Source organism: Phalacrocorax aristotelis, chromosome 16 (genome assembly GCF_949628215.1).
Source record: "Phalacrocorax aristotelis chromosome 16, bGulAri2.1, whole genome shotgun sequence".
Lineage (NCBI taxonomy): Eukaryota > Metazoa > Chordata > Aves > Suliformes > Phalacrocoracidae > Phalacrocorax > Phalacrocorax aristotelis.
In genome coordinates, this window is record NC_134291.1 from 9,698,040 (window position 1) to 9,725,498 (window position 27,459).

Genomic DNA, 27,459 nt, shown 5'->3' on the forward strand with positions numbered 1-27,459 from the left:
GCATTCAGAAGAATTATCCTCCCCTAAGTTAAATATAAAAATAGATCCTCCATCTTCACACATTTAACATAGCTGACAGATGACTTCCGCTCTTGAGTTTTCTGTCCCATGCTTTCAAGGAGGGGGAGGTAGCTTTAGATCCAACAGGCTGTAGGCAAAAATGTTCCAGAATATGGCAAACAAGACAAAAATGACATAAATAGAAAGGAAGATCCACCATAAAGTCTGATCTTGGAGTCTTTGCTCATAGTTCCTCAGGATGATGACACCGAGGGTGATTCCAACCATCACTCCTCCTAGGTGAGCCATGAAGCTGGGGTGTGGGCACGGTGGGTAAGCAGAGGGGTGGAATCGCAGCCACACAGCTCTTCCAAATTCAAAACTCACTGGAACAAAGAAGGAAAAGGAATTAATTGTCTAGGTCTATCCCATCTTAAGTCCATCTTGCAGGCAACATGCTGCATCCCTGAAGAGATGGAAAGGGAGAAGCTGCCTTGTACAGTGAGCAGAGGAGAGCTGGGAAGCTGCGACTATGTAAGGGTTGTGGTGCACAGGCATGAGGTCTCCCCAGTGGCTGGTAAGTGGTCTGGGTTTGTGGGAGCATAGACAGGTGGGGGAATACTCGCCTTCCAAAATTTATACCAGAACCATTAAACAAAAAAGTTACGACTTTGAAGACAATTGTCTAAGATGAATCCACAGCCTAGTTTCCCTTATCGTGACACCCTAGGGATATGACCGGAAGATAAATCATTAATGGGTGTATAATGCTGTTGCCATCCTAGATAGGAAGTGCTCTAGGAAACCTAAGTATTATCATTACAAAAGCAATGCTTGTTTGTGAATTCAAAGAAAAGACATTTAAGTCCCAGGTCTTCACAAATGCCAGAAGCTACAACAAATCCTCATTTACAAATGCTTGTGTTGAAAGCCAAAATCTGCATTTTTGCGAGTGATGTGGCTTCTGCTGCCAGAAGGTCCAGCCGCAAGTTCCTAGCAAAATTGCTGCAAAGTCAAAACTCTCTGAATCAGCATGAACTCTTATAACAAGGACGAATGAAACAGGATTGCATGTGGGCCAAGTATTGCATGATACTTACTACAGATCAAGGCAACAGCCATGCGCAGAAGTTTGAATTGGCACTTCATTCCTGACCAGTTCTGGAAAAGAGACAAGGAAAACAAAGTGATGCTGCATGCAAACCTAGAGGGATTTTACATTCAGCTCTGCAATGGAAGAGCATGAAGGGTGACCATCCCTTAAAACAAGCCCCTTTCATTGCCTTTGCCGCCTAGCTGTGAACTCTCCACTCAACACACTTCTGTCAATCTCAGAGAACATAATCATAAAGGATATAATACAGACATGTCCAAGTTATGGACAGTCCACAACTTCTTTGCCTGTCAGTCTTACTGACTTTTCTTGCCTGAGATCCTTGCTATTCTCTGTTCTTCAGACTGACTAATTTTTAACATGTTAGTATGATGTTTCACTTTAAATTCTGACTTCTGAAAATATTTCAATTTACCTACCCAGCAAAACCCTGTTGTATTAAGGCCACATCAAATAAAATTATTTTAAGTAGTAGCTAGCATTCAACACAAGCATCATTCTGGTTAACATCACACAGCTCATCATGAATCACTTGCAAGCCCAACACTGTCACCTGTCAGGCAATTTCTCAGTGCATTCAAGCCCTACTGCACTTTTCCAGTGCTATTGCCTGCACCTCAGGCTCCCTTAAATTCTGCAACTTGGATCTTCTGCAGAGCACCCACAAAAAATAAAGACCTCAGTTAAAGCATACCAAGGAAACAGTGCCATAAGAAACCCTGCATTTGGCCTCCTCTGTCTTCAGGCTTGGTCATTAATCAATATAGTGGAATAAGAATCTCTGAATGACAGTCAGAAATTCTGGGAGAAATGTTTAAATTCCTCCTTTTACACTTGCACAAAATTTCCGAGCAGAAAAAGAGATCATGCTCTGGTGAACTCAGATGTATGCCAACATTAAGTGACTAAATAAAATTTTGCCCATTGAAAGCAGTGTGAGATACCAAGTTAGCCAGAAGGAATACAGGGTTAGCTGAGAAAGTAAAAGAAGAAATGCTTGTAAACTCTTCAGTCTAACCTTAATGGCACCCAGTGACTTTTCAGCCTGCTAAAGAAATACTCCGCAATACATTATACATATATTCAAGGTTTGTGTGGGATCTGTCCATAAACCACTTCTGTGACTGCAAAAATGCAATCATACAAAATAAGTAACTCATTTTGTCTCTCCACTGAGACACCTAACCCAGTCAGAAGGCTCTGAACTCATGCTGATTAATAGTGTGCTGCTTCCTTCAGTTTTCATTTCCATGTAGCTGTTTACAGTTCCTCCTCTTACTCTTCTCCTTAGGGTGACATGCTTTATTGCTTCCCCATTGGTTGTTTTATGTATTTAATTCCAAGAAAACTTCTTTTTACAAGCAGGAATGTTTTCATTTCCTTTGGTTACCAGGAGGCACAAGGGAACAGGAGATTCAAGAGACCCTCCCTGCAACAGTTCCTCCTCTTCCCAGCACACTCAAAGCACCTGTGCAAGACTGTGTGCTTTACCAGCAAATGGCCAGCATGTCTTTCACCATGCAGAAGCATCACATCCAGATACTAAGTGAGCAGAGAGAGAGAAGAGAGGGAAAGTAAAGCAAAAATCTCCTCCAGAATGGGAAGGGCGGTAAAAGTACTTTCAGATGAGAAAAGAGGCAGTGGAAAATGGAGAAATATAGATGCTAAGGTAGTAATTGCTAAATAGATTTGGAGGAGGCCGATGAGTAGTAAAATGACAGGCCACTTTGCATTGTTTTAAGAAGTCTGGTAAGGCAACTGGTGAAGAGTCTCCACACACCTCTGGCAGAGCCTCTTCCTCTAAAGCAAACCAAAATTTCCTCCAATGTCTCCCTCTGACCCTGTGAATCTCACTGTGAAGAAACCCTGTGTCTGTGTTACCATCCTGTGAGGCAGAGGAAACTCCCTGCTGCTGCTGTTGGCCCAGTGGCAGGGAACACAAATCATACTGAAAATAACTGTACATGAGGAGGCATTTTGCCAGGAGAAACGCCGTGGCATAGGGGTAGCACCTCTCCTCTGCTCCCTATCTCTCTGCCAGACACTCTACTGTCCTAATCTGGCAACAGCCCCCAGATCATTCATGCTCTAAAAAGCTTGAAGACAGCAAAGGAGACCTATTCTGCTCAGGACACCACTCACTTCCCTGCTCCCAGCTGCTACAAAGGCTGCCTGGAACAGCACCACTGTGAGTTGCGCTCGAGACTGCTGACATCACTGCATACAAGCATTAAATACAAGGGTTTCTTTTAGGCTTGACACAAGTGCTGCCACACTGACATGTTTTCCAGCACTCGTAACAGACCTCCTGTCTCTACTGCAGCCGACCCACGTTATCTTCCCACTCACACCCCAGGGCAGGCCACATTACCATCATTTTTATGGTTATCCTGCTCTGACATTGCTGGTACAGGACAGACATGCAGCCCTGTACCACCACACAAATCCTAACCACAGAAAAATGAGGTCTCTCAGCAAAGCCATTTTTGCCCAGCAGTCAGCTTAGGAGTCACACAGGCAGATACGTTGGGCTTTGCCACCACCTAGCTGAAGACCTTGGATGAGGTCCTGTTTCCAGATCTTAGAGGAATAGCAATGCTGGTATTCACTGGCCTTTTCAAAGTACTTCATTAGGTGAAATGGCAAAAAGATGCATCACTAGTATGCCCAGGGTTCAGCCTCAGCCTGGGTTTTACAAATGGAGATAAGGGATATTCTGCATACAAATTCACCAAATACTAAATTTCCTTAGGTAGCTGCTAACATCACATGGCGCATGCAGACAGAAACAAGCCTGCAGCTTCTGCAGAGCCGGTTAGCAGCTCTTCCAAACATTTGTCAGCCCTTGCAAGGAGAGCTGATAGCCTGGAGTACACTAATAAATCTTGGATTACCAGCATCTTTGGCCTCTCCTGGCAAGCTGCCAGTCATGGCACCAACTGCAGCATAACATTTCCATTCCAGGACCACACTGCTAGGACAAGACTCTTGACTGGGGCAAGCTCTGAATGACCAACAGCTGGCTTAGGCCCTATTCCCAATCCCTTTGGGCCACCAGACCTGACTCACTTCCGAAGAGGTTAGACAGTCATTCTGGTACTCACCATGACTATATTGGCCAAGTGAGCTGAGACAAGAGCATACACGCCTCCAGAGGAGCCCACCACAGGCGCAGTCATATCAGCTACTGACACTGCCAGGGACCCTGAAAGAAAGAACAAGGTTTTGTGACAATTGCCAGCCAAATAAACACACTCTTTCCTACCCTACATCCCTGCTACTGTCTATTTTTTGCTAATTGCTTCAGGTCAGTAATATACAGATAAAGAGAAGGGGGCAAAAGGGGGGCGGGGAATCAATTGATTTGTGAAGCTAACTCAGTCCTGTAGTACTGCCAAGACAGTGATGGATTGATTCTGTTGCACCTACTTTAAAAGCAGCCAAATAATGCAGCAACGTGTCTTCAAACCTATGCTGCAAAAAGGCACTTATACCCTGATTAAAATAAAAAGGATGCAGGAGACAGACAAATGCCTGTGTCTTGTTCCTCACCTGAAGATAAAATAGAAGTAGCTCCCGTGCTGGCAAGACAAATATTTGCACAGTGAGAAGGAACTGGGAACTTGTAACTTAGCACAGGCCTCTGATCAAAGCACAGCCGGTTACTTATAAAACTTCAGAGTAAAACTAGCTAAAAATAACCTGGATGGAGGCAGTAAACACAAGATAGCAAAATGACAGGTCAGTCACGTAAAGACACCACTAATATCAATACATCCAAACACAGACACTGCTCCTTATCCCAGCTGGAGGCTTGGATCTGCTCAAAGCTCCTTTTGCTGCAAACTTTAAGAGTAATTTAAGAGATAGAGAAACAAAGGCAGACTTGGTGTCACAAGGCAGGGATAACAAAGATCTTTGTGAAGAGCAGGAATGGGAAAAAAAACACAATGGCAAATCTTGAGAGCGTCCTCGGTAGTACGTAATCTAACACATTTCTTTGCCAATTGCTCCGCTGATTCTGGGTCAAGAAAGTGCTGAGGTTCCACCAGCCAACTCTGCTGCTAGGTCCCTCCTTCACTGTATGGCCTGAGGCTCTCAGTTCTTAAACACTGCCATTAAGGAAAAAGTTAATGAGAAGTTAAGAAAGGAGTAATGAGAACCTGCAGTTAAGTCCTTGGACACTGCACTGAGCATATACCTTAAGTCTCTCAATCTCAGTCTCAATATGTCTTCTTAGTAAAGCCAGACTGAGGAAAAAAAAAAACAAACATAAAAAGTAGGGAGTGGCCATTGTGGCCTGTGTCTACATTTTACTGTTTATTCCCGATTGTTTAAGAGCTGTGTTATCTTTATATTGTCAGATCCTCAGCATAAGTATGCCTCTTTCTCTCTCTCCTGGCATGTCAAAGAATAAAGCATGTTTAGTAATTGGCTAACAACTCAAACAAGGAAGGGTATCATGGGATGCTTTTCTGTGTGGGACTATTCGGTGACATTTGTTGTTCCATCCTGCACTAAGAAGGGAAGTTTCCCCTTTCCATTTGGCACTTTCTTCCACAATTGATAGGTTGGTAAGGTGTGAAAGACAAGCCTATGAGGATGTGATAGCTCATCTGTGAAAAAAAAAAAAGGATTATTTGTGTAGCAGAAATGAACCAATAACACTAAGTGGGCTAGTAGGCCTCACTCAGGCACTGGCTACAAGCCTCCAGAGCTCTGGGTGTTCAGCCCAGCCCAATGCCCAGTAAAACCTGCCTCTGGCCCTGTGGACCCTGCCAGCAAGTCCACAGCCACAGGAATCTGAGAGGTAACTAGCAACTCGCAGTGCTTGCCTGGGCTCAGCTGCAGCAGATTCAATGCCAACCTGGTCTGCTTACTTGGCACAGACGGGTTATGTGTATTTACAGATATATAAATGAAGCCCCAGGGTTTGGTACATGTATCTATGAAGGAAAGCTTACGTCTGGAAAGTTGCAGATTGGGGACCGCTTTAGTGCTTATTAAAATAACAGGCAAGGGACAGTGGAGGTGGTCTTCTAACTCCTTTCTCTGCATTAAATAGCATGGTGTTTGTACCATGCCTAGCCCTGTGTCCTAGTCCAATTATTGTTTCCACAGTCACTCTCCTGGTAGGATTTATTAGCACCCAATGCAGCCTATTTTACACAGGCTTTATCTGCTCATTATGGAAAAAATAAAGTTAAGTAGCTGGAAAAAAAATCACTATAAATCTTGCACTAAGGCAGTCAATCATTGTCTGAGTTCCACTGTGAAGCCTTTGGCTGTTCTCACACTCTCCTCCTGTTTTAATTAGATGTTGATCTATTGTCAGCTAACTCCCATCACCTCCAAACTGCTGGAAATGCCAAACATAAATAAAAGCAATACAGCACAAACTAAAAATCAATCAAAACCCCTGGCTTCATGATTAAATTAATTTCCAGATTCCTGTGCACTGCTCACAACCTACAACCAAATACTTCTTGCTTACTCAGGCTGTAGAAAGCAGACAGCACAGGACAAATGGAGGAAAGAACTGGCACAGGACCTGGAAAAAAAAAAAAAAAGACTCTTCATGCAGGGATGCCTGTGATGCTGCCTTTCTTCTAGGCCTCTGTGGGACACAAGAGGAAAGGAACAGCATGACCTCCACATTCAGGAAGACCATCTAAATCCAGGCTATTTTAAAGTAACAGGTTTTTGGTGCTCTTTTTGCAGGTCTCCTAAACACAGAGCCCGTGGCTAGTTAGAAACAGATGTCAAGTTATAGCATATTTCCCACTTCCAGCCTCCAAAAGAATTTCAACTCACAGAAGATCAGTGACTGCTCTTCTCCTACACTCAAATGTCACAAAACATTTCTCCTAGACAAAAGTCAGCACAGACCATTTTCAGATGCTTCTCCATCTGGGGCATCCAGAGGTGTCACGTACCTGCCACAACTCCAGCAACGTACACAAAACTGATCCTTGCAGCTCCATGCACCATTTCCAGGGGAACCCCAACCAAGAGCTGAAGGACAACATTGAGTCCAAGGTGTTCTATCCTGTGGCAAGGAAAAACAACATTTGTCCTCTTTTCTAACTTTGTCTCCCTTCTCTACACTTGAGACAGAGATATCATGGAAAGGAAATCAAATAGCACCCGCTTCATGAAAGCAGATTGTAACACTGGGGAAAAAACAATGGTTCCTGGGGAAAAAAAAAAAATCAGACTGAGAGCAGCAATGTTTCTTCCCTCCTGCTGCTCATTATCTTCTTCTCAGGTCCTTTCAGCCACAGACCTCATAGCATGTTTGGTTCTTAGTAAGCTTTTGTTGTTGTTGTTGTTTGTTTTGGTTTGTTTGTTTGAAGAAGTTAAATGACTTATCCAAAAAAAGCAGCAAGATGGCAGCAAAGCCTGGAACAGAAGCCAGAAACTTGACCTGCTCCTTTCTTCTCCCCTCCTAATGATACAGCCTTTCCCTGCATATATTACACTGCCATGATGGGTAGGAGATATTAAGTCAAGAGCAAGGTAAGCCTAGCAGTCCTAAGACAGCTGCCATTTTCTTATGGCACATAATGCCACATTACTGTTTCTGCTATCTGACCCTTGCCCTTTTCTGCTCTCCCTGCTTCAATGTGGTCATGGTCAGAACGGGAAGCAGAGGGCATTTTTGACTCTGGTTAGATGCCCAGTGAGACACAAGATGTATTCACTGAAGCCCTCTGTTCACCTACCCTTGTTCCCATTGCAGTCAATAGCAAAACTCCTGCTGAACAGAAGGGGGAAAGCTGGGCCAAGGCTGCTCTTGTAGAAAAAACCCTGCTGTGCACATCAGGACATGCAGGACCACTTGCAGCCTAGAGGCTGCAATATGCACAGCTAAGATGTGCTTATTTGATAAAGACTCCAGTGCAGCAGTTTTTTCCGGTACTGTGTCAATAGCTTCAAAGCAAGTTCTTTGTTGTTCTAATCAACAGTACTTAACAAAACTGTCTTGCTACTTTTCAAAGCTCAATACAAATATTTACCTGCGCCTTTGCCATCTTCAGGATCTTCCAGTGATGTAACAGCAGCACCAGGCCCCTGAACAGGGTCCCTCTCAACACTGCCCTAGTGTCTGAGATTTACCCTGGGCCTACGGGGCTGTGACCTTGCTGAATGGCCACATCACACTGGACCCAGGGCTGTAGTGCTCTCTGTATGAAGAGTGCCCAAATCTGCTTACAAAGCAGGTGGACCTAAATGGCACAGTGGTACTCTTAGCACAGAAGACTAGCATTTTTTTGGGTGAAAGAGCGCAAAATAGCTAAAGTACTAAAAATCTACGTCCTATTTTATACAAGAAAAGGATGCTCACAGACAGCCACTAGCAATCTTTGGTTTAAGTTATGTGCATTTTCACTGTTTTGGTCTTTCTTCATGTTACCATAGCAATTTCCCATATACATCAGAGAAAAACGTTGATGGTGAGATGCAGTAATGACAGAACAGTCTCATAAATGAGAATTTAAAGTCGGACTGCAAAAAAACGCTAGAAATGATACTGCAGGAAACGGTGAATTCTGGATATCTTAGTAGGTTTGTTTCCACTGACTTTCTCTCCAAGGATAAATTTCTCTCCTGCAGAAGACACTCAGCACTGCATTTTGTCATCATGGGAAACTCCTGCATGTAACTGAGTGTTTTTATTACCCTGCTCAAGGTTTCTGAAGCCACTGGGCATAGGCATATTCTGGCACCCGTTCTGATCCTGTGTGTTCGCAGAACTTAGGAACTAAATTAGTAACAACCAGCAAAGGTCAAACTGTGATCACAGAAAAGAGTCAAAGCATCCAAGTGCCCTTTTACAGAGCGGGGGGAAGAAGCTTTGGCTGGCACACAGTCAACGTCATGAGGCAGCACCTGACAGCTTCACACAAAGCACCAGGCCTTATTTTTCAAAGGAAGCTTTTGTAAGAGCTCAGCAAAGTTTATCCTAGACTCCAGAGTGACTGCCCTGGCTCACAGCTGTTCTTAAAAGACTTTCCAGGAGCAATCCCATTCAATTCTCCTTCCCATCATGCTAAGAGCTTTGAAGGCTCCACAGTCAATAAGCACCCATAAAATATAATTAGCCTTTACCAGTGCTGAACGCGTCATTCTTGAAATGACAATTTCATTGATTTATTAAAGACTTACTCCTTCCCCGGGACCAAACAAATGGGACCGAGCATCAATGCAAGTCATTAGTTATGGCAGTGTTACAAATGCGTGGGCCCCAGATAATCAACGTCTGCTTTCCATGAAAGCAGAAGGGCAGAATTTACAACTTTGCCTGCCTTTTCAGCCCTTGACAAAGCTCCCTCCGTCAGGACCAACACACAGCCCATGCATTTTTGGAATCTTTCTAGAGGCACAGCCAGCCAAACCTTAGCAACTGCTGTCTTCACTGACACCTTCCGGCTGTCATTTGCTCTTCAGAAAAACCAGACTGAGTGCACTAAATTAAGGAGCAGCCTGCATTACCATTTTAAAGTCTCAGCTGGAAGCAGGATAACAATAGACCCCGCGGCATTGTGTTAGCCTCTCATTTGAAACCAAGAGGAGAATGATGGGCTTCCACTAACAAATGTTATTACCTTTCCAAGATTTATCTGTTCTCCTGATATGAAAGGAACTTAACTCACAGAAGTTAGCAATAAATGAACATTTAGCCTAACTCCAGATACTGTAGATAAATCATGGGGTTTATTGTTCCAGCAGGACCCCCCATTGTTTTGAAGGCTATGTAGCTAAAGAACTTGGAATCCATCACAAAAACCAATGAGTCTCCTGCACACCACATTCCCCTCTGTTCAACTTTGAGCCAGCCACAGATGTGAAATAAACCTGAGCTACTTTTCAGCCAGTAAGTGTGAAGAGTGCCAAAGTACTGCCTGCTACAGGAAAGCGTGACCTTGCACAGGTTAGGAAAGCATGCCACAGGTGATACTGGAAGACATTTAAATGCTGCAAGAATTGTCCTTGTGCAGGTGCTTCTCTTCAAAAGTATCCCAAAGTAATCTGCGGTTATATAAGTTATATAATAGAACAACACCACCAGAAGAAAACCCAGATACAAATTAGCTAACATTAGATAAAATCAAGCCTTTCTTCCTTTTACAAGTCTGTTTTTCCCCACATCCTCAGTGATGGAAACTTCCAATTCTCACTTTACATAACCAGCCTCACAGCTAAGCCAAACAGTCTCCACTTGCATATTGAAACCTGTATACAGGTATAAACCTGTATACAGGACTTTCTGGAGCGATTTAGCATGTAGAATACAGATGTTGCCACGTTCAGAAGTTTCATCTATAAATTTTTTCCTACTCTCCCCTTGGGTGGAGTCTGTTCTGTCCTATGATTTTTATCCAGAGATCTGGGGCACATCTGTGCTCAAAGGCAGTTACACACTTAGGCAGTTATTCCATGGCAGAGAAGAGGCAACAGCATGTCTTCCACCAGAGACATGGAAAAAGGAACAGATCAGCTTGATCTTTCTGGCCCTTCATAGGAGAACATTGACTGATAAGAATATTTGTTCTATTTAAGAACAAAGACTCTTTATCCAGTTTCAAACTACAAACTACTGCTAAAAAGCTTGTTGCTGTGATTTTTCAATGACAGAATTAAAGAAAATTGCAATTATCTGCCAGGAATGTGTGAAGATAATGATCTGAGAAACTGCTCAGAGGAGGTAGAGTGTTCTGTACAGGGATCAACTTTCCTGTGACACACTCTCATCACCACGGCATCACAAACATCACACAATTAAGTCTCCCTGAATCTTGGGAGGACTAGCACAGTTGAGAAGCCCAGAATTAGAACACCCACACTTTGCATTCTCTTTCCAAATCTGCTACACACCTCCCATAGGATGAAGGAGGATTCATTTTACTGTGCCCCTTCATTTTACATTAGATGGACCACTCTCCGTCCATCCGGTCAGTCAAGATCATCAGCTCTTCAGGAACACTGGTTTTTGTACAATGCATACAAAATGGGAGTTCGATCTTGACTCAGGCTTCTAGGCATTATCTCAGTCCCTAAAGAAGGGACAACATTACTGAGTGATGACATACCCTAGGCACAGGGAATTTAATTGCCTTTTCCAACCTCAACTAGGAAGCCTAGCAAGAATGCACCATGTAGTTTTTAAATACCAGTCCAGTATCTTTGCAGACTTCTTATACCACTTGCACAGCTCCTCTAGGGTGACACTGGGCTTCGATCTGCTGAGTTTCAGGAAGCACACACTGGAAAATGTACAATAGGAGGAAGGTGTGGTCCCAACACTGCTGGGGAGAAGAGCAGCATCTGTTAAGTTCCTTATGTTGCCTCCTCCCTTCAGAGAGCTGCGAAGGTTTGCCCATCATGGCCCAACACTCCATGACAGCTTCACATTTTTATACACAATTTAGAATCGAGTTTTAAAAAATTACTTCTGAGCTGATTCTGTCACTTCCTCCTCCTCCCTCTCTTTGGGGAATTTGAGCTGTAAGGAATCTCCACGGTTTGGAAGTACTCACCCTGCATGCATGAATATGTAGGTAAGGTACCTCCAAGCCTGAGCACGGAGCTGAGGATGGTAAAGTAATGCATTCTTCAGGTATAAGGGATGGGTGACTTGCAGCACAAATCTGTCTAATACCACTCCATTGTAAAGAAAAAAGGCGACCTAGAAGAGCAGGGAGATTCCTTGGTTAGCAAATGCCTTCTCTCACTGAAAAGCACTTTGCAGCTCAAAATCATGGAGAAGAAAGTAAAATATACAATAACTTTTCTCCCATTTTACAGCTTCACACAGCATGAGTTCCCTGTTTTAAGGAACCTGCAACACATGGGTATAACTATACATGGCTTTCTGTAACACACCAGTCACTGAGCCAGAGGAACTCAGCACCCTACTGATTAGTGCCATATTATATCCTGCTCTGCGCTTATTCCAGTGCATCACTTGGCAACTGTCCAAAGATCTCATTTGGGCAACAGATGAGCAAGGTGGAATATTTAATCCAGTTTCTCTTCCCTCCTTTTTCTCTCCAATCACAGAACAGAGGTAACTGTATGGGAATTTTTCTTCTAATTCCAATACCTGAATTACCAGTTTGCCTAGAATTGCCCAGATCCTCACTCCTCAAAAAGTTTTGCTATAGTCTCCCAGATTCTGCAGTTTCATATACAAATTGTTTCAATGACTAACAACCATGCTTGGAGACAGATAGGATCACAGTCTCCACTTAAACACACACACAGAGGTAAGCCAAAACCGCTATCAGCTTCACACTTATCCTTGTATGGATCTAAACGAGTCCCACTCTAGCCCTTTATGACATCCCAGCAAAGCCTCTGGCAGTGTGGTGTGGGTTCCAAGAGAGAGGGAATTAAGGTACTTGCCTCTACAATAGTGATGGTAATCATGAACCAGGGTGGAGGGCAGCAGGTATAACTGTCATAGTACCACTTGCGGTCTATCTCTCGTGGCAGGGTCTCGTATGCAACATGCCGTATCAGCCTCTGTGAAAGGCTCAGTCCCGTTTCTTCCAGCAGTGCCTTGCTGCACAGCCTCCTGTTCCCCTGAAGGATGGCTTGGCGGAAACTATTTGACCTTTTGTTGCTCATCTGAGTAAAAAGAAAAAAAAGAAACCATGAGGACAAAGCAAGGCCTAGCACAACCATCCGGGGAGATTAGTGCCAGTTTGGCAGCACCAGGTCCAGGCAGGCCGGAAAGCCACCACTAGGCTGGAGCTTTAGGAACCAAGTCTCAGGATGATCATAGAGTGACCTACATGGGTATGAGGAAAAGCAGTACTGGAGTGTGCTATTACAATGCCAATAAATGAGGTCAGGGTGGAACATTGGCAAGGCAGAGCAGAGGCTGCTGATGCCCCTGGCTGAGCTCTCTGGCCCATTCGCCAGCCTTCCATCCACTGTCTTCACCATCAGTTATGACTCCACATTTCTGTGTCCTCTTTCCCTTGGCTCCTCCTGTTCTATCACACTTCCCTGCACTTGCCATCTCTTGGGACAGAGAATTTCTTGAGCGTAGCAGCAGGTACATTCACAGCATCTAACCCTTGTATTCTGGTCCTTGTTGGCAGGAGTTCGCTCTGGGCAAAGAAAATTATCCCTTTGTATTAAAAAAACAACTGCACGAGCAACAGCAATGAAAGAACAAACTCAACTGGTGTACAGGCTGTCTTGGCTGCTGTGAACTTGCAAGAGGAAAGGATTTCTTCTTTTAAAACAGTTATCTTCAGAGGGGGCAGGTTTTGAGATGGTACAGGCTTTGGAGTATACAGCTAATTTATATATGCATTATCATCTTACATGCATAGAATTAGCTATCTATTTGTTTGAGCATACACTTTCCCTATTTGGGTGCATAATTAAAGCAACTGCATTTGCAAATTAGGCAGATGGAATTTTATGCCTAGCCTGCTTGACGGGGAGGAAAAAAAAAAGGAATAAAAATCAGGTCTGAGAGTGCTTGCGCCAAGATTTGGATAATTGCTAATTAGCCCTGATGTCAAACAAATCTGCTGCATTAGAGTCACTATCTGTACTGGCTGAATCTTTGGCAGGAAGGCATGAAAGGTTAACTATGCATAAAGACCACTGTAGGGGGAACTTTTTACAGTAAAAGGCAGCAAAGCAAATGTGACAGCCTGGTCCTTCTTCTGAAAGGACTGCTAACTGATCTCAGAAATGACCAGCACTTTCAGTCTCCCAGAACCAAATAAGAGATGACATTCAAGAGCGTTGGCTTCCAGTTGTCTTGGATCACACTGGTTTCAACTAATAACCCAAATACAGCAAAGCCCAGGGCTTGTGCTCTCAGTGCCCAGGCAGCCGAGTAATTGTTCCAAGCTGGACCAAGCTGCTTAAAACACAGTAATCATTGCAGGGAGCCACCTCCTGATAATCACTGGAGGGAGGCAAAGGGGCCATCTGAGGTGATGGCATTGCAACCCGCTCTCCCAGCAGCTGCCCATCCCTCCTTAGCCTTCCGTTTGCAGCCTGTCCCTCCAATGCAGAAATTCATGGATGTGAGCAAAGTTGACAGGCAATGGATCTATTTAAAGTTTTTTTTAAAAAAAAAGAGGAAAACTTTGTTGTTGTTGCTCTTTTTGAGTTGTTTTAGTGAGGAAAAGGTTTACCCTAAAAACTCTTTCTCCTTTCTTGGTATTTAACCTTTGTGCTCTCTTTCCTTCGCTCATAAAACACCTGTAAAAGAACACTTCTGGCAAAAAAAGCAGAAAAGGCAAAGAAGAAGAACAAAAAAAATAAAATCCACAAAAATCTTTCTTCCAGTCTTAAGTCTATCATCCAAAAGCTTTTATGTAAAACTAGGGAAGATGAGGGGGGAAAAAAATGTTGGTGATCATCTGTTGCATTAAGAAAGCCTGCTCATATTGAAAGACAGTATTTTCATTGAGAAACGTCCACCAGGTGCAAGGCCTTCCTTCCCATTTGTGAGATGCTTTAGCCACCTAATGACTTCACTGTGTACACAGAAGGCGGCTTCGCTCCGTGTTCGTTCAGAACAGCCTGTCAGAGATGTACTGTACATGGTCCCTCGCAGAGTTCATTCTGTTCTCTCTGTCTTTGCTCCTCTTGCAGACGAGAATAAACTCAGACTGCAACTATAAGTTTGCCTGCTACAGAGGAAGATACCGGACAGTTGTCTGAAGTTGCTGATATGCTTGTTCTAACTACAGTGGTATGCATGACTTTCCTCTAACCTCAAAATGGGCAGTGCTTTTCCCTGCTGCAGCACTTCAGTGGAAAATATAACTGTTTCCAGAGTCAACCAAAGCAAATCATTGCAGTTCAGCACCAAGAAGTGCTGACCACTCTCTGCAGACGATCACCTCATCACTGCAGAGACTGGTGAAAGAGATGGGCAGGGAACTCCAAAGGCTGCCAACATTTGTGTCTGTGCTAGGCTCACAACAGAAATTTCTGTGCATTTGTTCAGCAGAAGATCCTAACACAGGCACCATGAACCTGTCTGTTATTGCTGAGCATGGCAAAAAGGGACTTGGTCAGTTCGATCATCTGAATTCAGCAAAGCCCCATCAGTTCAGTGTCCTGCTCTGCATTACTGCTAATGCTGGCCAAAGAGCTCAAGTAACAGCAAGGGCAACGCAAATTCATCAGCATGATGTTTCTGAAGGTGTTCTTCAACATACTAAAACCAAAACAGACAGGAAAGGCCATCTTAGTTTTGTTAAGAACAAGATATTGCAGGATCCCTTACCTGTTCAAGCAGGGGGGTTGGACAAGATGATGTCTAGAGGTCCCTTCCAACCCCTACCATTCTGTGATTCTGTGAAGTTGTACCTCAGATGAACAAAGCCTCTGGTTCTCCTGGGAAGGTGGGAAGCTGGACCTCACAACACTAAGTGACTTGCCCAAGGACATACGCTAGAGTTAGAAGAATCCATGTTGCAGGACTTCTCTGATCACTAGGCCGCACTGCTTTCAAGCCCTTCTGCTCAACAGAAAGCTCTGCCTCCCTCCTCCAAGAAAGTGAAAAAAAAACAAAACAAAACCAAAACACAGGACTTTCCACACCCTACATAGAAGCTAAAATGGAAGCTCATGACAATGTGATTTCTTCCAAGGAATGACGAAAGACAGTCATAGCTTTGTTCTCTCAACTACCTGTTCTCACACCCCATTATTTTTACAGGGTGTTCCATATTGGTTGTTTTTGGCCGCATCTGGATGATAAAATGCCAAGAGTTATTTAAAGTGGTAATGAAAAAAACCAGTAAATATTGATATTACAAAAGCAAGGGAAGCTGTTGGGCGAAATGCTGACAGCTATCTGTGGAGCACATGCGACTGCTGGAGAAAGACCTTTTATGCCTGAACACACGCAAGATTATTTCTATACACTATGAGGCACTGCCCATTGGTAGCCTCTCAGAACAACAGGTATGATGTATCACATCAACTGCACTTGTAAGTAGCAAGGCACAGCCTCTTCCTCCTAATTGAGTTTTGGTAGACCCCCCAGATACCGTGAGATAGGCACAGAAAAACAAATAAATGGATTAAGAGTTTCTAGGGTTTGTCAATACTATCAAAAGCAAATGCCTAAGAAATCATTTATGGCTAACTCACATATGAGGTCATGGGATCAAAGTGTTCAGAGGTGGAAAATACCTTTGAAGTCAACTTCTTAGGTGGCTGGAATCCTCTCCCAGGATAGAGGGTCTACTGGGTATTCAAATTCATCAGCTCTTAGCAAAGAGGCAACAAGAAAACTGCCTGCAAATTAAATGGAGCAGGTCACGAACTGCTGCAGTCTTGCAGAACACATGGAGGTATCCAGCACCAAGTGTATTCTTCCCAAATTGTGACACTCCAGCAGATTCCTTGGAAGGAACGTGACTGACAAGGAGCAAGATAATCCCTGCATCCACCAACAGCAGTAGGTGCTGTGTCAGTGGGAGCCAGATTTCAATTTACCTAGAAAATTAAAGCCTTTGGTACCCATAATTACAACTGTAACTCTTCAGAGCTGTTACCACTAACTAAACCTCTTGCCACCAGGACAGGACATAAAAATATTTGTCAGGCCTCCTTTAGAGCAGAGGATACGGAAAGAAGGTCCAGGTTCCCTCAAAATGCTGTAGCTTTGGCGTGGTTTTACACCCAGATGAGGCAGGGACCCACAATGTCAGGAGCATACTAACACATGCTGAAAAGCCCCCACAATCCACTAAAATGTGGATGACTGGATGTGCTGAGCACTTGTTAAAATTAGGCCTCTCAGTAAGACCACACCCTGCTGGTGCCCTACCTGCAATCATTGCCCATCACACTAATGAGGAAAATGTCTCCAAAGAGGCAGCACAGCTCACTGCCAGGGCTCAAGCCAACACAACAGTCTTAGGCCCACTCACATAACCCAACAGGCCTTTGAATCATGCTGTTGACCTCAAACTAGGCGGGAATGGGCATGAGGAGAGACAGAGGATTAAGTCACTACCGCTGCTCTCACCAACTCTTGATGAGAAGCTTATTTTCCTCAGCCTGTCTTTGGAAGACTCAGATCTTCCCAAACAGAGAGTCTCCCATATGGTCACAATTTGCTGACTTGATTTTGGAATTATATAATATTGGTATTTATGAGCCAAGTATTTATTCATCAGCTGAAAGAACACTAGCCCCATTGTTGGCCTGCACATTATTATGGCTCCAGAAGCTCAGGGCAGCCCACCCCACTTCTCTTCACGCAATTGATCTGGGACTTCTTTAATGAGCATGATATTAAAGCTGCAGGCAGATGGGTACAGCAAACAGTATGTGGGGGATGAAGGTAGTGGTGGGGAACAACACACTCCCTTAGTCCTTTGTGCCTGCTAAAAGTTATTATGCAGACAGAAAGAAATTTCCCTTGCAGAATAGCCAAGCTGACATGACTGGTAACCATGTACTGTCACCTCTGCCCTTCGGTATTACCATACCAAAACAAAACAGGGCTTAGTGCTATAGCTCTGCCCAAAGGATGGGTTTGATACATCTGCCAGAAAGGAAAATTTTTTCCTACTTAGATCCAAACCTGTCTTCAACATTGAAAATGTCAAGATTTAGGATAAGAGTCCTTACTGTCTACTGTGGGACAGTGCCAAACTTTGGTAAAGTTAAAAGCCCTACTCTCGTTCAGGACACACACCAATCTAGAACTAGTCCCAGAAAATCTGCAACTTGCAATGGAAGCTGTCAATTCCCACTGGCAGACTAATTTCTCTGGGTTTCTTGGCTACCTGTATTACTGTTGCTGCCCCAGATAATCAATAGCCAAGTCATGTAGCATTTCCCCATCTCCAGTTTCATGGCTTGAGTGGGGCACAGTACCCTTTTTATGGCTTTTAATTCAGCCTCACACAGGAGGTTTTGAAAAACATGGATTTCTGCCCATTATGTATTGGCATCTTTGAGGCTGGTCTATGGCTATTTTTAAACATACCACACTATGACGGGCAATGCATTCGGCTCTCCAGCTCTGATCCTTCAAGACACAGAACACTAAATCAGAAGTTAGCACAAGCTTTTTAAAAGACTCTGTCAGCTCCAGTTTTATAATCCACTTTACTTACAAATGCAGCCTTTCCAATCAATTTTGCTTTCAAGATTCACATTTATTTCCTTCCCTCACTCTGCACTTCTACAAAATGCTAATGTGGGTAAAGACTGCTTCTCACAAAACACATAGCTCAGCATCAAGTTCATCCATCACAGATGTTCACATCCTCTAAGCCAACCTGGTAGCACTTTCCCAAACAGTATCAAATGGAAAAAAAAAAGCAAATACCAACATCCTGATTTGCTCTGATCAAGCAGTGGTTTATTCTGGGGAGTCAAGAAAAGTTAGAGGCAGGAGAGACCTAATAAATTATCCTGGTCATTGCAGAAGCATTCCCTGCTCAAGGTTTCATCTGGACTCCTAATAAATGTGCCAGGCTTAGACTTTCCAGCACTTCCATTAGAAAAGGTAAACTACATTCAGATTTCAAGGTTAACTGCGAGAACACTGCTTGCAGGACAAGACTAACATTGTAGTTCAAATAACGTTGTGTCAAAACACAGCGAGTTTGAAACTTCAAACCCCCCCCCAATACCTGTTCCATTTTTCATTGGTGCTGGGAGGGATTCCACAACCAAAATGAATCAAGATTTTATTTTCTGAAGCAAAAATTTTTAAAACATCTTTATAACATTTCCCACTCAAGTGTGTATTTTAGATACATACACAATTAAAACGACCACTTAAGTTGACACCATGCTTCTCAAGTTTGAACTGTACATGATTAGAAACAGCTGAGGAATGATGGTTAAGGATGGAAATTTCTATGTTGTTCCCCTTTAATTGGCATAATGATTATTTGCCAGACTAGTTCACTTGGAAGAAAGTTCTCTCTTCTGCTGCTACGTGTAGCCAGTATCTAATGGACTCTGATCAACGTACAAGGTGATCACACTCCAAAAGCAGCTCTTGCATCCCAGTTATTAAGTTTCAAGATACTCACCTGGCCCTCTGATGGCTTTTCTTCCCTCCTCAGGAGATGCACATGGCTCTTGGAACAACAAAAATCACCAGTTTTCTTCAAAATGGGAAGGAAAACAACATGAAGGCAGAAGGGGTATCCCTTCTGGACACACTCCCTGGAGTAAGAACTTTGCACCTCAATAAGGGCTTTAATACATTGAGAGGTAAGAGGAGGATAAGGACACCATCACATGACCACTCTCATCTATCTCTTGAGAAAACCTCCTCCTTACTCATAATAGCATAATATTAGATCAAATATTGGAGTAAGAGATTTTCAACCATTTAAAAATTAAATATTTATTATTGTAACTCTGAATAAAGGCCAGGAAGAGAGCTCAGGAATCCTATACTTTCAGCCAAGACAGTGAATCAAGGACAGTGGAAGCACTTAAATGGGTGTCCCATTGGAAACAATGACATCCCAGAGGACTCCAGATGGAAGTCCTTTTGATGTTTGGCCGAGGATCTGCCACAGTTCAACAGCACAGCTAATTAGAAGCACAGAGGGGAAGAAATAGAGCTACAAAACCTGCAGGTTTGACTGCAACAAACATTTCCAGATCAGCAACAGTGAGAACAAAATGACAAACACCAGACAAGACCGCTAGAACTTCGGTCCTGGGTTATTCTGCAATGGCCTTTTAAGCTTAAAATACTCACTAGAAAATGAACAAGAATGTAGCAGGAAGAGGAGATATTAATTTTGGCAAACTTGTCTTGCCTGGGGATTCCCCTGAGGATTGGAGATTTAGGCTTTATTGCTTATCTTCCCAGTGACTCAGATAATAAAGAATTATATACAGTTCCTGCAATGCCTTGTTCACCTAAGCCTCCTATGCAGGCTGTCAACTGGTTCAGTAAAGGACATGCAAAGACAGTTGAAGTGGAATTTATAGCTGCTTTATGACTGTGCTACAAAGTACTTCTAAGTACCATTAAAAAAAACCCCAAGCAAACCATGGTGTAGAGGAACTCTCTCACCTCCACATTATCCAACAGAAAGAATGCAGTATGAAACTTCTTGAAAGCTCACCTCCACGAAGACAAAGCAGCCCTCCTGGTGCTGTCCCAAACACACTCACAAAGCCAAAAGATAAAATTGAATGTTTTCTCCTTTAAAAAAAGTAATCTCTTTTCCTAGCTACAGCTCTTCTTTCACTGTTTCCCCTCATCTCAGTTCAAGACAGGTTGGAGGAAGTATCCCAAGTAAAAGTGTTACTATTGCAAGCACTGAAACAGCAAAGGCAAGAGTTATGCACCTTTCAAAGCAGAAAGGACAGCCATGAAAAATCTACAGGCACCCAACCCACACAAGGGACAGAACCAAGCCTTGCTTTTATCGCTGTAAGTGGCTAATAAGAACAAATGACTTCCAGCCATGCATTATTGAAAAATGTCTTAAGCAAGATATACGCAGCTTCTTTTGAAGCCTTGGAAAGCAATGGAAAAGCAGGCTGGAGTCGGAGCAAGAGGGAATAGGGAGCTAAGGGAACAGCGGGAAGCATTCAGCACCTTGCAGAACTGATCCTTCTGACATAGCTGGATATTGCCTACTAAATCCTATGCCCACCTGGAGGCATGTCCCACCTCTACTCTGTTAAGATAAAACAACACATTGAGAATTTGGACAAAAGTCTTTCCACAGATGCAAACAATGTGAACTTTTCATTTGGTGAATACTGATAGGGAGGGTGTGCTGCTATCTCAGATCTCTGCAAAAGAAAAACTCACAAGTCAGAAAAGGTGCTTTAATGCCCCCTTTTAGAGGCATAAGTGGCCAGCAGGTCTGTGGAACAGTTGCAAAATACATGGCCCTGGGGAAAAAAAAAAAAAGGAACAAAGAAAAAAACTCTCACAGATGGAAGACCTTTGCAACCTCTAAGACAACATGTATTTTAATGGCTACCAGCCTATGTTCTGTGCCTTTCACAAAGCAAAGGGAAAAGCACTGAGGACACCAGAGAGAAAACTGCCATCCCTCTGTGGAACAAGACTGCTAATTCCTAGTTTCATAGGTTGGCTTAAAATCTCATTAAACTCCATTGGCTCTTTGAAGAAAAAGAGCAAAAAAACCTCACTCCCCACTTCCTATTGCAGTCAATATGGTTGAAACATCCTCAAGAGAACACCATTTAATGACACCATCAATGCCATTTTAGAGGTTTTATCCTTAACAAGTTTCAAATAAGTTGCCTAGAAGGGAAAGTTTCCAACACAACTTCACTAAATCGAGGCATGCTAATTACACACCCACAGGCCTTCAACCCAGGGCTGTGCAAAGGCATTAGCTTGTTTTAAGCACGTGCTTAAGTTTAATCATCCTTAAATTGAGTGCATCTTTGAGTATCTTTCTATACTGCATTACAGACTCTTACAAGTCTACAAAAGTGTTAAAACTAAAATGGGAATTCATTATTTTGATATATTTTTTCATTAGGATAAGCCACGAAATAAGCTTTATAGACTGGTGAAGCTGTATAGCGCAAGCCGAAGCGTCCATTGAACCAGCTTGTTTCCCGCTTATAACATTCCACAACCCACTTTGGGCTCACTGCTTTTGGTTGTGGGTTGTTACACAATCCCAAAGTATTTTATCCCTTCAGCCAGTCTTGTTTCCTCTTCAAACGCCTATGCAGATCACCCTGCCAAGGACAGAAAAGTTAGCATCTAAATCTTAACCTTTGTATTTCTATAGCATCCACTGGCGTAGACAGACCATAAGACTCTGGGTAGTCACTTCATCTCCTTCACATCCCATATTTTATCTTAGTTTTATGATTCCAACAGTATTTTGCCATAACAACTGCCCCTTTGAACATCCAGCTCGACAGCAATAACACAAGACAGCCTTCTTCCACCAACAGCTAATCATGTTCCACGCTCTTCCATGAAGAAACAAAATTCTGCAAAGATATCTTCCTCTCACCCCCTCTGATGGCCAACAGACCTGCGTATCTGTCATTTATAAGGCTGCAGATTTCTTAGCCTGCATCTGCAGTTTTATTTCTTTACTTGAAGAGACAGTATTTGCAGTCTGGCAGCACACTGAGCAAGCCAGAAAGGAAATCACAAAAACTAAAGGAAATCTTTCTCTGGAGGGTAACGTGTCCTAGCACCAGCAAAGTTTGCATTAGGGTGACCCGATTATAGTTACACAGTACATTAGAAAGAAAAAAAAAAAAACAAACAACAAAAACAGAAACGTGGTATTCACTGAAAATGAGGTAGAATTAGCCTGTCCCTAGAAGCCAGCAAGGTCAGGGAAAGCAAGGCAGGTGTTAATTCTTGATCTGGAAAACAAAAGATGTGGGTTTAAATTAGTTAATATATTCTACTCACTACTGAGATACTACATCAGCTTCAAGTTACTACAAAGCTACAACTAAACACTTCTGTTGGAAGCAGCATGTTCTGTTTTTCCTAAGTGCCATGAACTCTGCCTCAGAGCTTACTGATTCCTCCCAAACATGCTGAAATACTGTTGCCTTCAGGAAACAGCATTTGTCCTCAGCTCTTCTAGACCCAACACAGCTCCTCAAGCAAATGCTCATCAGAGAGCTGGTTCCCCAGCACCTGGGTCTTCTTCCGCTGGAGAACTGCCATTGACTTTGACAAAACTGTGAACCCCAAAAGAGATGCAACTCCTACCTCCTCCCATCTGCTGCAGAAACAGACCCACGAGGCATAGACAGGCTTCCACAAGTTTCACAGTGAGTCTATTGCAAAGCCAGGAACAAAACTTAGGTCCACCTGACTTCCAGTCTGGCCCTTTGAACATGAAATCCATAGCAGGGACAGTGAAACCTTCAGTGTGCACTAGGGACAACTCCCAGGGTAGTGCCAGTGTACAGCCACATTCTCTTCTCCTCAAGCCCTCCTGCCCCAGGCTGGCAGATCCAATCTGAACCATGATGAATGCACTGAGGTCAGCTTTTACAACACAGTTGTTTCAGCAGTGATTTGTAGAGTTGCTTTTAAACACAAGGTTCTTTAAAACTTTTCCTCGTCCAGAGCAAGGCTACAAGTCACCTACCTGATTTTCACAAGAGAATATAAGCTACTACCACAGCCTGAACTGGCTTCATATTGCCTCTCCATCAAGCAAAGTAAGGTGTCAGAAGCTCCACTGCACCCCCTTGTCTCCGCTCATATCTGAAGAGGAACACACCAAGAGTGTGAGGAGGTGGTAAAGCCACCATCCAGCCTGTCCAAAGCAACAATCCACATTCCCAGGCAGATAAAACAAGAAAGGTTTAGCCAGAGAATAATAGACTGAGTCTCTCCAGGGCCTTGCTGCTCTGCTCTTCAGCTGTTACAGTTCACAGGATATTATGTGAAGTAGAACAGGACTGCCAGCAGCAACCACTGCTCAGCAAGGATCCCAGCAAATAACATCTCACCTATAATTACCTCCTGGCTGTCTTCTCTCTAAAAGTAGCAAAAGTTAGTTAAACAGCTTTGTTAATTATGACCTCCTGTGGCCCGTGCTGTTCATAGCCAGAATCCTCACTGTGTATTTTTAGCATCTCTCTTCACAATGCAGAAAAGCAACCAGACAACAGAAATGCACAAGATGTCTCCACTTGTACAGGAAACACTTTTGTTATTCTGCACTGTTTCAGACACAGGATAAGAAATCCCATCTGAAACCACTTTCTTGCAAGCCCTAGTGTAGAAACAGAAATGGATATGATTGCAGCATTGTATTTTATAACCATGTGAGATGAATCTCATACGTACAGAGGAGAAATAATCTCCAATGAGTTGCCCATCTGATTTTTTTTTGGCCCATTGTGTTTGCAGATCACACCAGGAGTCTTCAGCTTCCTTGAATTTATTCATTACCCAAATTATTTACTGAGTGATTTATAGGGTCTATTATCATCCTGCAAAATTTTCAATTCCAGAAGTTTAAGCTGCTTTGCTGTGTTGAGACCAGGCATATATTTTGTGTGGGTATATCTGGGTCTCCTTATTAAGGTGAGAAGTCCTAGAATTACATTTTTGGTGCATCTAGAAGTTCATAATACATTTTGGCCATGAGGGGATAACACAGCTTTGCTCAATAGCAGTCCTTTAGTTGGGGATCACAGTGTCTGAGAGAGCAGGCAGAGCTCTTGGTGCTCAGGATGATGTTGGAGCACATGGGTGCAAGCATTTTTTTTACTGCCCTCTCTGGGACATGCAGTGCCCTGAAGGAAACAAAGTGCTAACACTATTGCTCTGTGAGGTTTATGGCCTGTAGTGCTTTCTGGAAATAATAATTTCATAGTTACAGCTGCTTCTGTGGTCACTAATAGCATCTCTCAGCATCGGACTCTCTAGTAAATAGCCAAGCACCCTGCACAATAAGCAGCATCACATTGTCATACTTCCAGGGGATGCAGCAAAGATCAAGGGTTCTACAACACTAAAAAAAAAAAGGAAGACACCCCCTGCTTGATTTTCATCAACATTAGCAAAGCTGAGAGAAAAAACAGAGAAGATATTATATCCCAGGAGCTGACCATTGAAGATAGAATTCTCTTGATGGCCAGTGGTTAAACTCGACTTTCTGCTGGGTTCTGTGAGACAGCACATGTTTGTACTAGTTTTGGCTGGGATACAGTTAACTTTTTTCATAGTAGCTTGAGCAGGCAGCTCATCAGCTCCTTCCATCCCCATGCTTGGAAAGAAACCAAAAGAACTGCTTGTGAGACACACACAGACAGAGGAGTCTCCCTCCTTCCACACCTCTGCTTTGACAACTGCACTGTAATGCATCTTTGATACCCAGCCCCACGCCTCCCCTCAAGGCCTCTCCAGTGGTCAGAGCTTTATTAATGCAATTTTACCTCTCGCTCAAAGTTTCAGTACCTTGGACACATTTGAGAGGCCATGAGATTCTCTGATCATGTCAGAGTACTTGCTCATGAATATTGATGGTGAAAAGGAAAACCACACACACAGAGCCATACTGGTAAAACCTCTGTGGATCTAGTAAAAGGTCAGCCTTTCCCTTCCCCACATCCAGCACCAGTATTACTGGGAGCAGATCAATTCTTGCTAAGCTTCTGAAACAGACATATTAACCTGAGCAAAAAGAGATGGCTGATGATCATGAAGCACAGGCACGGACTTAAACACCACCACACAGTTTCCAGGATTGACAGCTATAAAGTGAAGGAAATAATTAATTTCACAGTGATTCTGTGTCAACTATGCTATTTCTTTCCATCAGGAAGTTCAAAAGGCAGGTTTGGGAGCAGGAAACTAGGGGAAAAGAGAAGGAGCCCTAAGAAGTTTGGATGTTGGAAATCAATAGCAACTAGAGGAGGAGTGAGAAGAGAGATGTCATCTGTAGTTAGTTTAATATTCTGGCATTTCCATTGCCTATTGATTAGAAAGTGCAAAAAATGCAGATGAGGATAGAGACACTGATTACAGAAAAATCAATGGCTTCTTTACATGAGTCATTCAATAGTAGTGAAGGAAATTTGCCATTTTGCAGAGATCACATCAGGTGGGCGTGAGCTGGCACAATCTCCTATTCCCCAAAGGAAGAGGATGTCCAAGCCTTTCACCTCCCACCTGCCTCTCATTGGCTTGTGCTGCTCCCAAGCTCAGTGGAGCAAGGAGAACAGGGAAAAAACCCAGTTCTATTCCTGAGTCAACGTGTTGGCTGGCCCTAGGCCATCATTTCTGTAAAAGAAATTAGATGATACTTCTTCCTGCTACTTAAGTGTTGTGCAGCTCAATTAGTGAATGCTTGTATGGAACTTTGAATATACCAAAGTGTAGAACAAGCAGCTGTCACTATAAACACACTGCTGATCAGAGTACTACTGACCACACTGCTAGGCTGAAGCTGAGGAAAACCTCACACTCACTGTGATCTATTTAACAGCTGCTACATTTATTTCACTCTATACCTAAATACATGCAAAGGGCTAACAAGACAACTTGATTAGATAGAGCAGATCTATGTCATTGCATCACAGTAATTCCACCTTCACACTGACCACAGCCTGACTGAGGTTGTGACCTGGATCCTTGACAGCTGTGCCCTGTTCTCATACTTTTCTGATTAATGTAAAGACAGGACATATGGAAGACCCTTTCTTTCTAAACCAAGAACACATGCATGAGTGACCATGACAAATGGAGGGATCAGATCCCCATGTTGATTGCAGGAACACACAGAGATGCAAATTATTGTACTCTGCAATAAAGAATACATGCAGCTTTCCAGCAAAACCTTGGAGACATCACTGACTTTCATTGCTCATTGACTGCATCACCCAGGTTTCTCTTAATGCTGCACTAAATCTGCTGGGACTCAGGTGGGGAATGACAGAGCAAGAACAGGGCAAAAGCTCTGGAATGGCCACTGTTCAAGATAGGTATGTTGCAAACAATGTTTCTAGGCCATCCTGGGCATCTAACACCACATGTCTGCATCTGTGTTGACTCACCAAACTGCCTTGACAAGAAACAGAGAGATCCCCTCACTAATTGACTCATTAGCAGAGATAGAGAGGTATCCAGATCATGACTCATGCAGTCTGAGACATCTCACCTGGGATAAAATGAACATGACCTAGAAACTCCTTATCCCTGTTGCTGTTTATGCTTACAGCAGTGCAATGTGACTCCACCCAGCAAGTCAACACAACATTATCTATGTATTTTTGTCTGGAAGTGGTGAAGTCTCTAGATAAAACAGGAGACATGCAGACTGACAGACCTCTGCTTTAAACAAATGGCTCCTTATGACAGCTACCAACTGATACTGAGAGCAAAAGCCTCTGAACTAGCAGCAACTATTGCTCCATGCTCTTAAAACAGCTCCCACAGTTTCTTCCTATGCAAACTTTTCCCCTGGAAAAATCAGAAGCAACTTTACTCTCGGCTTGAGAATTCAGTCACCACTGAATGCTTCAGCAAGCCCAGGCAGAACGCAATGCCCGGACACAGCAAACACTGGTGTTGATATGGGCAGGGAGGGAGAGCAACTGGTCTCTCAACAGCGAAGTTACAAGCAGAGCCAAGGACTGACAGACTCTGCCAGCCAGAGCACTCACCAGGTTGACGAAGTCCTGGTAGCAGATCCTCCCCTCAGAGTTGCTGTCTGCCAGGGCCAGCAGGACCTCCAGCTTGTGGGGGTCCAGCTCCGAGCCGTGTCTCTGGAGAAGGGACCGAAACTTCTCAGTGCTGATGTAGCCGGTGTTGTCAGGATCGAACTGGGATAGGATGGGAAGTGCCAGGATTAACCATTCCATGT

General features: G+C 43.4%; 1 protein-coding gene across 1 annotated transcript; it reads right to left on the minus strand.

Moving 5' to 3' along the window:
* On the minus strand, positions 1–27,415 carry RHBDL3 (rhomboid like 3). Its single transcript, XM_075111454.1, has 7 exons — positions 27,260–27,415; positions 12,524–12,748; positions 11,656–11,804; positions 7,051–7,163; positions 4,219–4,319; positions 1,101–1,161; positions 1–386 (listed from the first exon to the last, which is right to left on the minus strand). The coding sequence occupies exons 2-7, from the start codon at positions 12,746–12,748 to the stop codon at positions 115–117; spliced, it is 921 nt and encodes a 306-aa protein (XP_074967555.1). The 5' UTR covers positions 27,260–27,415; the 3' UTR covers positions 1–114.
* Between the last annotated feature and the right edge of the window lie 44 nt (positions 27,416–27,459).